This window comes from Danaus plexippus (genome assembly GCF_018135715.1).
Source record: "Danaus plexippus chromosome 13 unlocalized genomic scaffold, MEX_DaPlex mxdp_15, whole genome shotgun sequence".
Lineage (NCBI taxonomy): Eukaryota > Metazoa > Arthropoda > Insecta > Lepidoptera > Nymphalidae > Danaus > Danaus plexippus.
This window is the reverse complement of record NW_026869849.1, coordinates 7,568,990-7,579,174: the sequence shown is the minus strand read 5'-3', so window position 1 is coordinate 7,579,174 and position 10,185 is coordinate 7,568,990. Positions and strand designations below refer to the sequence as shown.

At 34.4% G+C, this 10,185-nt stretch overlaps 2 protein-coding genes across 2 annotated transcripts; both read right to left on the bottom strand.

Moving 5' to 3' along the window:
* Window positions 1-351: 351 nt before the first annotated feature.
* On the bottom strand, window positions 352-4,317 carry LOC133320180 (multiple inositol polyphosphate phosphatase 1-like). Its single transcript, XM_061527623.1, has 8 exons — window positions 4,008-4,317; window positions 3,743-3,911; window positions 3,136-3,287; window positions 2,665-2,949; window positions 2,437-2,535; window positions 2,116-2,325; window positions 1,785-2,032; window positions 352-1,288 (listed from the first exon to the last, which is right to left on the bottom strand). The coding sequence occupies exons 2-8, from the start codon at window positions 3,894-3,896 to the stop codon at window positions 1,036-1,038; spliced, it is 1,401 nt and encodes a 466-aa protein (XP_061383607.1). The 5' UTR covers window positions 3,897-3,911; window positions 4,008-4,317; the 3' UTR covers window positions 352-1,035.
* A 116-nt stretch (window positions 4,318-4,433) lies between these two features.
* On the bottom strand, window positions 4,434-9,309 carry LOC133320195 (odorant receptor 94a-like). Its single transcript, XM_061527757.1, has 10 exons — window positions 8,808-9,309; window positions 8,495-8,601; window positions 7,975-8,029; window positions 7,014-7,174; window positions 6,834-6,897; window positions 6,640-6,783; window positions 6,180-6,359; window positions 5,915-6,016; window positions 5,511-5,666; window positions 4,434-5,388 (listed from the first exon to the last, which is right to left on the bottom strand). Exons 1-10 carry the CDS (start codon window positions 8,931-8,933, stop codon window positions 5,332-5,334), a joined length of 1,152 nt encoding a protein of 383 aa, XP_061383741.1. The 5' UTR covers window positions 8,934-9,309; the 3' UTR covers window positions 4,434-5,331.
* Window positions 9,310-10,185: the final 876 nt, after the last annotated feature.

The window sequence follows — 10,185 nt, the reverse complement described above, 5'->3', positions numbered from 1 at the left end:
AAATAAATCTGTTCGAGGAAGATAAAAGCTCTCCGTTGAATACGACAATGATTTTAATGCGATTCAGAAAAATTTAAGTATTTAGTAACTAGGGGGAAAATAGGAAATAATCAATGTTAATACGATACGGTAATAATACCTTAAGTAAAATCACTAGAGAAAGAGATTTTTTAAGTTGGCGCAATACTATTAATTTAAGAGACAATCCCAAAACATGTCCATATAATAATAACATCAGAATAGAATGAATAGTCAAAAGTCACTTTAGTATTTGAAGTCCCAACATTCGTCGCTTTCCTTCTGTTGAGTTTGTAATTTGGCACACAACGTAAGGTAATTAATGAAACGAAGTCTTGTTAATAAGTTTATTTAACGTAATCGTACAAAATCTTAATAGTGCGACGTCATTTGACTCTATAACAAAACTATTGATTGAGATCACTGTGACATTTCTTATTTGTGTTGTTTATTGAGTAAAAAGTAGATTTATGTTTGTATTTTCTGTGACTCATAAATTATTAAAACACTTCACATTGTTTAGTTATAAAAGGTTTCAAAACGTTTAGATCTCTATGATGATGAATCTGATACCGAGTGATGACAGCAAATGTCAGATGTCTGCCAAACCCTGAGTATGCTCGTCTTGTTCGTGTGTCTAATAGCAGCTTTGTGAATCATATCACAAAATGTTTACAAGATTTGCACGCTTGAGTATTTAGGGTATCTTACTTTTATATAAAATCTGCTAAATATAGATTTTTTACTTCACGGAGATACCAGCAGAACATATAAATAAATCACTAGAATTAACCATCTTTTAAGTTATAATTCAAATTGTATACGAAGATATAGTGTTCGTTTACTGAGAAGAATCTTAGGATGTCCGAGATCTAGTGTTACAATAAAAAAAATTGTTTGATAGGTACATCACGATTTTTAGACACTCCTTTATATAAAACAAATAAATCAAAACTATTAATAATACTTTGTAATATGGTGAAGTGACAAAATATTTCTGTTGAAATAAATTAAATTTTAATTAGCAGAAAGCACCAATGGAAGCAAAATTAAAAGTGAGGTCAAAAATTTCGAGACGGTAATTGTATTACTTAAATTATTGCTATCTTCATCCACATCAGAGTGTCGATTTGTACAAAATGCCAGTGAGGAGTTGGAGAACCTTTGGAAAGTTTCGACGAACTCTGACCACGAGCAGCCTTCGACAGGGCAAAGACTGGTGGGCTTCTCGTTGATGAACAGCTGGACTCTATGAGTATCGGAGTCACATCTGGAACAACGACGGATATACGTTATTGTATGACCTTTGTCTATATTCACGCATCTCTGAGCTAACATGTTCACAAGAAACACAACAATCCGCCCCAAAAACTCGTTTAGTCTTTTAGTAGATGTTAGGACTGAACTCGGTTAAAATAAAAATGCTACTTAGATATTAGAATAGAGTTGAAATTGAAACACGATACAATGTCTCCAATAAACTGAGTTTAAGCGGATGCTGTTATGATAATGTTATCAAGTATCACTGTGTAGGTAGCAGTAGGTGCACACACATACATGCGCATACACTGCTCAGTTTATAGTGCCAATTTAAAAGTAGGTATACACAAATAAATAAAAGTGTCCGTCACCATGAACTAACCGTTTTATTGATACGGTTTGGGTAACGTATATATTTGAACCTTCAAGTCATATTTACTGGAACTCAATATACAGAACATACAATACGGGTACTATTAAAATAATTTATTTTCTGTATCTCTTACCTGTGAAGGACGGCGATAAAATTTGTAGAAAACGATGCTATATAACTTGTCCGCCATAATCTGTCTGGATTTCTTGAGGATCCTTTTATGACGCTCTTGTCCTTATAGAGCCCAAGAGCGCAGAACATCATTTCCATCATAGTGTCGTGGGTAAAGTACGAAACTATGTTCTTACCCTCCCCTCTCGTCACTAACTCAAAATTCTCAAATAAATCCCTCAGTGGGAGTGTACCTAAATCTGCATTAATCTATAAAGAGACGAACAGTTCAAAATTCAAAGTGCAATTAAAATTATTAGTTGTAGTATATATAACAGTGTGATTGTACTAACATCAAACCCGTATCCGTTTTTGTAATAATGCCGTACATCATCTCTGTACTCCAACACAACCAGGTCTTCGTCGGAGAAGAGCGAGCACCATGGACACTGAAGATTAGGACTCCAGGTCCGATAGAACCGACATAGCTCATAAAGATTGAATACGTTTATTTCTTCCGTGTCGTTTGTTATACCTAGTCGCTTGAAAACTCGGTCTCTAACCTACATGATAATAATGAGGCAATTTACATATGATAATTTAAATAAATTAAACTAGTATCTCACGTCTTCGTGTAATTTATATTATGGACTATATTATTTTCATTAGCTTACCGCTAAATACTCGGGGCTTTGATCATACTCAGCCAACTGATCAGGCAACAGCGAACCGTTCTTAACTGACTCCTGGTAGCGATCACAGTTTTCGTAAGGCTAAATGAAATTAAGGGCATGTTTGGTAAACGAAATACGTCACGTTTAAAAATCCTGTACTTTTATTATAAGAAAGGTAACTCATTAATATTACTCATTATTGCAGCTATTGGCAATATTGTCACTCACTCGAATCGTGTCATCTCGTTCTCTAGATTCCTCTATCCGTGAAGTGAGGTTCATGTCTGAACCATGAGTTAGGCCATTGACGTACGCGAGAACACTTGCTTTCGTACGTTGTTCGTTGGTTCCTCTGAAATAATATCGGTCAATCCTTTCGTGCATCAGTTCACTGTATTTTTTCGCTACCCTTTTGCCGATCGAGTATATTTCGTCGTTACCCACTTGTGTGAGGTAAGATGGTGTAGTTTCTAGCGAAGAATCCCATTTCCAATTTAATATATCTTCCAAGTCCTAAAAAATAGATTGTACATAAAAAAATGTTCTTAATCTATAGTTAGCCTTTTTTCTCCAACATTTATCGCATTTTCATTGTAATCCTTAATGATTTAATGGATCCTAAATAACTCGTCCCACTAATAAAAGTATTGTGGTCTTTTTATTTACATATAATACGCTTATAATTACGGTTTTATTTACCTGTGAGCAAAGTGAGTTCCTTGACTCTGCCTCACTTCTTATAATTTGGTCCCTCAACTTGACCCATAACTCGTTGGTGTCCTTTACGACCCTGCTGCCAGGATGACGGTTCCCGTGTCGATGTATTGACCACAAACTCACGACCTTACAACCTAATGTAACGTAATGTAATGCAAGGTAAGGTAATGAAAGTTCTTACTTAAAAGTTAAACAATTCCTAATTAATTATTGTGAAGGATGACCTTGATGAGGATAACCACATGAGTGTATAGTCAAGGATTATTACTGACAACTAAAACAACGGACAAACCTACATTCACATTTATTCGTGACGTCTGCAAAGATCACATTAAATTGTCGTCATTTATAAATAATAGTCAATAGGAGATAGAAGGCTAGAATTACAGTTTCTACAATGTTCGTCTCCAATGACGTTTAGAATGATAAAGGAAATGTATGACCCTATAAAAAACCTCATATTGCTATCATCATACTTTAACTGGCTCAATTCTTTAGACTGTGGTCCTCAATCCTCATAAATTCGAAATTATTGTATAAATATACATATATATTACGACCTCGACAACCAATTGGTAATTGTACTGACCGTCAGGGTTGGGCTGGTCACGAATATCCCCTCGTACGATATCATAAGGTGTAGTCGTTGAAAATAACTGATACTTGCACTGTCTATTCCAGTAACACTCATCTTTACTGACCACGACACTCGACATAAACAACAATGAGATAATTAACAACATCTTACTGTTACCGCACTAAGAATGAATAAAAGAATTCACATCAAAACTTTAAAGACTTCGCCGAGATAAGGAATTGAAAATATAGATAGTGGATGTTAAAAAATTACTTACACTACGAAATAACACGCCGTTAGTTGTGAATAACTAAACATTAAAGGCGGGACAAACAGAGAGAACTGTTGGTGTAAAGAAATGTGTTTCTTGTATATGTGGAAATGGAAATATTTTAACACTAATACTCGCAAAACGCTAAACGTGAAGTCAACTACAACTCAAACTAATGTAATCATAATTTAAATAAGTAAATGTCGGTAGTTCCTCTGACAGCTGTGTTCGCTCCGCTATTGGTCACGTCCTGTGTGAACGGATAATTTATTTGTTCTCTGAAATTACATTTTTTATACTCACTATAACAATAAACAAAAACAATCTCTTAGAACTCATTACTTCAAAATATACAATGCCTAGAACACGGGGACTTGGTTGTTATCGTTAGTATTTTAACGAGTATTATAATGTCAAGAACAGTAAAAAAAATTATAATATTTTTCGTTTTCTTTAATTATAAAGAAATACAAAAACAAATATTTTACTATGAGAATATTAGGAGCGACCTATAGTACAGGGACGTTATCTATATCGGCGATAGAGTTTCAATAGCTGTATAGATATGAGATTGTTCTTCAGCAGTGTCGTGAAAGACACGTTCGTGTTCCGTGGGTTTCATATAAGCAATAAATGTATTCCACAACATCTTCCACGTGAGATCATCGTAAAGCATATCGCATAAATATGTTTGATTATACTACGAACACGTTTTTTTATTATTATTATTATTTTTTGTTTTATTAATCCAATAAAGACAAATTGTTCGTAGAATTACAAGGTACTTTTAAATATAAAATTACGCTTTTATAAATGTTTAAGTTTGCTACAATTACCAAAAGAGGCCTTTCTTTCTTGAAATTCAGCAAGTTTATACTACGTTTGTGTCGACACAAAAAATATGTAGGAAGCGTCTCTCGTTAAATTTGTGAATGCAAATCTGTTAATGTTTTTACGCAGCGAGTCGATGTCAGCTGAAATATAAAGATACAGATCATATTTGTTTAAACGAGTTCATTTTTCTTGTTTTGTATTCCAAGCTGTCATTGACATTACCATTATAAGTTTCGCTTTTTGTTTTATTACTTAGCTTTTTACTGTATGAAAAGATTCTCATCGCAGTGATCGGTAGTAATGTATAAAAAACATTTGTATTTTCAAAAAGTTACTTTATGAAGAAGTTCCATGATATTTAAAACACTCAAATTTTTATCCGAAAAAAAATATACATATATGTATTTATATATCAATATTTGCCTAGAGGTGCTTTTATAAGATGTTTATTATTCTAAATTCAAATAAATAATAACAAAATACAAGCTGCTGTAGGTTACAACTCTCCTGTGCTTTGTAAAACCGTGAAAAACGTGTAAGAAGCTTTCATAATCTGCAAAAATTATAAAAGTATCAGGCATATAATAGTTGCTTTCGGCTTATTGTAAAATGACAACGGTAATAGAACATTAAGTTAATAATCTATGATAGCGAGTATGTGTCGTCGTCACGTACAGACATAAATGTGTCCAACGATATTTCCACGATTCCAGCCACAGTGATTACAGTGGCTCGCTTACATCTCACCATAATCACGAGGAGGAGGCGGCGGATGGAGGCAGGACACTCGTACCAGGGACACTCGTAGGCCGCCCTCGAGACTTCGTCACTCTGGAGGTGTCGAAATCACCAGAACCCATCGCAAGGTTGGAAGGCGAACGAAAACATTGTGTTCATTTTATATTTTTAACTAGTTGGGACTTGGATCGTTCTGATCATTAGACGTAACTAAATTACTTGCTGTTTTAGAAATTTAGTTAAACCAAAAATTTCTACTAATCAACGAATTCAGATAATTGTAGATATTTTTCACCACGACTTTTAAGTAATATCATATTGTATCGGTAGTTGGTACTTACATCTATAGTGAGATTTGTTCCCGCTACACAGTAGATGTACACTTGTATCGTTACTGCTATTTCAAACGAGGCCATAGAGATTAGACGATATAAGTTTGTAACCTAAACAAATGAAGAGAAACGTTCAATCCAATCAAATAGTATAAGTTTTTATTATTTATACTGCAAATTAAGGTTTTTAAGCAGTGTGCGTAAGTTAATAGCATAAGTAACATAGAAATATGAATTTCAAACACAATCTTTATAATTTTTGAACATTACTTACGAATGCCATTTGGTAGGCTGTCACGCATATTATAAAGGAGGCGACAGCGAACTGCCCCAGTATTGGTACGGAAAAGCACTGCTGAAGTTGCTCCACCTGCGCCAACACGAGCTGGTGACGCATCACAATACTACGGACGCGGCTGCCGACAACCTTCTCACTGTCTGCCGTTATGCGACCCTACCATGTCATATTTAATTAATTAAGATAAAGTAACTCCCCTTTGTGTCTTTGAAGACTGCTTTTCGACAATAATTATTACTTAACTAATCGGTTTAATTTGTTCTCTTAAAATTTCTTTTCTTAATCTTTTTGTGTGACAGATTTGGGTAAATGTTGTCTGCGACCAAAACAATATGTTCTAACTTTATTGTTTTATTTCAGTATGTATTTGTTCTGATCACAGAGGCTTCTTAATCTTCCAAACAAGCGGAAAGTCCTGTTTTCAAATAAAACAAACCTTTTTATCGACATCGACGTCATCGCACAAAGTCCTTAACGACTGAGCTATCAGCCGCAGTCGGCAGCGGCACTGAGCGATGAGTGCCGCAACCAACACGTCGCAACACAAATTTACAGCAGCATTGATACTTAATGCAATGAACTAGAAAATTTGAATCCTCAATACTGAGTGTAACAAACACATTAAACTACAAATAAAATTGTATAAGCATAAGTCCATTGGTACGCTGGCCTCTTAGTTGCATCAAAGGGGTACCTTTTGAAAAATATATTAGAAGTAGTAGCAAGCTATAGACATTTTTACAAAGAAGACTGTTGTATGCTGACCAGTCGATACAAAAATTATATTGCAACTGTATGCTAAGCACTGACCAGGCTCTCAGAGGCAGCTGATCCTTCTCACCGGAAAATGTGATGCCAAAAACGCTGGAGAATGCTACAGAAAAGTAGACTGTAACTAGCCGGATGGTATCCTTGCGATATCTATTATAAAACACATAGAAAGCATTTTTTTGCGGTCTGCCTGTTTGTTTCTGAGTATTTCATAAGTTGATATGGAAGCAGTACGATAGGTTACTTCTTTTTTAGAAATTTTATGTACGTTTATTATTGTTACAAATAAAAAACAACAATTCCACTCAGACGAAGTCACGAGCAAAGCCAGTAAACAATATATAAGATGACGAAACTGCAACCAATTCTGTTTATTGGATACTAGCTGTGTCCGCGACTTTGTCGCTTGAAATTTGGCAGGAATTTTCTAAGATACAAGTTCCTAAACTACTCTTTATTACATCAACTACCTGCCACTGAATAATCCATCAAAATCAATCTAGCCGTTTTAGGGATAAGCAGGAATAGACAAACAGATAAGATGTGCGACTAAAAATTCAACCATATTTATGCAACTGTCACAAGTTTTAAAATATTACTCATCAAAGTTACTTCTTATTTTGTTTTAAAACGCTGTTCTCCGAGACTTTTTATACGTTAAATGGCCACATAAGAAAGATTGTTTACTTGTTATTTCGTTTGTACAAATTGGAAAATGATGAACCAAATTTAATGAATTTTAGTATGAAGATACATTAAACAATTGGGAGTAACATTTGAGTACGTGGACGAAATTGTATCGCAAAGCTCTGCCAGTGAGATGTAAACTATAATTAATACAATTTTAGAATTTACGCAAACGTAATAGTAGCGTTCGATAAAACCTGGTGACGCTGTAACAGCCATTAGAGCTAACAGCAATAGACAAAACGAAGCTAAAAAAAAAGAGAAAAACATAACACTATGACCACTGAACCCGAGTTGCGCTTCATGGTTCTGCCTGTGTAGTTTTAGGATCAGCTTCGGGATCCGGATCAGGATCGGGACAAAATAGTCTATAGGATGATTATTTGAATTATGGGTAGGTGTTACGATACAAAAGGTTGCCTCTATCCTTCTCCAGAGTTTGATTTATCTCTATATATCAAGATTTATCAAGATCGGCTCAGCGATTAAGGCGTGAACGTAACGTAACATACAGACAGACAGACAGAGTTACTTTCCATTTATAATATTACTCGGACTTAATAAAGATAAATATTTTGTGACAGTGATTAACACAGATTTAATTAATACCTTCAGGTGTAAAGAACAAAATCAATATTGGATGAATTGTGAAACCTTGGATGAATTGTTGCTCTGTTGAAAAAAAAAAACCAAGGAACTGAAAACTGAAAAATGTTCGTTCGTCTAAGATAAAATACTGTATACAGAATCATAAATTATTTGTAGCTCTTAGAAAACACTTATATATCAAATTCTTTTTATAAATAATATATGACCAATATCAATACAAAAACCTTTCAACTGTTTGAATCGCTAGCTTTGTCTTTTGCCCGTCCAGTTCATTGTCTCCGTCAAAAATAATTTTTTGGATCAACTCCCTTCTTTGAATAACATAAGCGAGCTGAAATACAAATGGCAAGTCATAATTTAATTCCCTTATACACTATGGACACCCTACACTACATCTGTGTCCGGTGTCGCTTAGCTCAATGAACAGTTTATTCGACAATTTAATTCATCTTAATATAGGGACACTCGAAGATTTTAAATATTGTAAGGTCTCATATCTAGTAATAAGCGTGTCTCTTTGTTTGTTGTTCGAATTACCTGAATAGCATAAGCGATGTTTGTAAAGAGCATGAAAACGGAAGCTGTCATAAGAGTGAGATCGCCCCACACCTGGACCAGATCTCCAGTCTGAATTATTATGTACACGCCTAACACATAATACATACATATATTAAAAATCACTTTTTTTAATTTAATATATAACTTTCAATGGCCTGTATAGATTTCTCAGTCACACTAGTACACTTTGACTAAGAGATGAATCTCCCTCAAGTAAGTCTTTGTCAACATCAACATTTGTATCTTGAATTAATAGTTAATTACTCATCATCTCAGATACTTTAGCAATCATTGGGTCTGATAAAGGAAGAGTTTGTTTTTTCTCCAAACAATTCTTCCATTACTCCTCGACAAAATTTAAAGCGTTCCGTGGTGGAACATCTTCGTTAAGAACGCTTCATGTCGTTTATGTAATGATATAATTTATATAATGAATAGACTTATTAAAGAAATGTCAGTAACGCTTTCATATCAGCCAATCATAGCAATTTGTCTTTTAGAATTAATTTTTAAAAAACAAAGACGACCTATTATTGATACTAAATAGCGCCAGCCGGTTTTGATACGATTCCTTTTATCTTTACCTATACTTATCACTTACCAATAGTTAGAAACAGTAAGAGAAAAGAATACAAAGAGTACACCCGTCTGGCGAGGTCGTTAAGGCCAGGAGGCGGCCATACGCCAAAAACAGTAAAAATAACATTAGTGAACTTCAAAGACGACTTTATATGCGTGAATAGGGACATATTCGATTATAATCAAAAATAAATTGAGTTCAGAAAAAACCCTTTTATACCTTCACATGGCTATTGTCCACAGGGGATCAGGAATCGTGAACCCTTTCGTTAACTCGAGTCCAAAAGAATTGTCTTTGTCTATAAACAGTTGCATTGCCTTTAAACTTGGCCGTTGTCTTTGACCGCAACGAATCGTCAACCCAATCCATGAAATCATCTCCAACTGAATTCAGAATTCGTCGATTCAAAGCCAGTGGAACAGAATTGTGTCAGATATAAACCAGAGTTGGCGATGTATGACTATGAATATTTATTTGTTGTTTGTTAGTTGTACGTATGCATAATTATACCACCGAGTTAATAACACCACCTCGCATATAACACGCGTCAACGTATAATTACAACGTGACGACAATTTGTAATAGAATGCACTTAGAGGTAATCATAACGTACTGAATATGAGAATATGCATTTATTCTCACATTTAAAATTTTGTGTTGATTCGTGTTCAAATTAGTTTTCTTAGTGTTTTTAAATAAGTTTCTAAGGTGATTTCTAGTTTCGTTTCGTTTTCTAGTTAGTTTCGTTTAGTCTTTTAGTAGATGTTAGGACTGAAC

Bases quoted from the DNA above. Each gene is read 5' to 3' on its own strand.
- LOC133320195 (XM_061527757.1), bottom strand. From the start codon at position 8,933: ATGTATTATGTGTTAGGCGTGTACATAATAATTCAGACTGGAGATCTG. The intron at 6,017-6,179 runs GTAAGTAATGTT...TCATTTGTTTAG, and splicing joins CAGCCTACCAAATGGCATTC to GTTACAAACTTATATCGTCT. The intron at 5,667-5,914 runs GTAAGTACCAAC...CGACACCTCCAG, and splicing joins GAACAAATCTCACTATAGAT to AGTGACGAAGTCTCGAGGGC.
- LOC133320180 (XM_061527623.1), bottom strand. From the start codon at position 3,896: ATGTTGTTAATTATCTCATTGTTGTTTATGTCGAGTGTCGTGGTCAGT. The intron at 2,950-3,135 runs GTAAATAAAACC...TCTATTTTTTAG, and splicing joins GGAACTCACTTTGCTCACAG to GACTTGGAAGATATATTAAA. The intron at 1,289-1,784 runs GTAAGAGATACA...TCGTTGTTCCAG, and splicing joins TTTATCGCCGTCCTTCACAG to ATGTGACTCCGATACTCATA.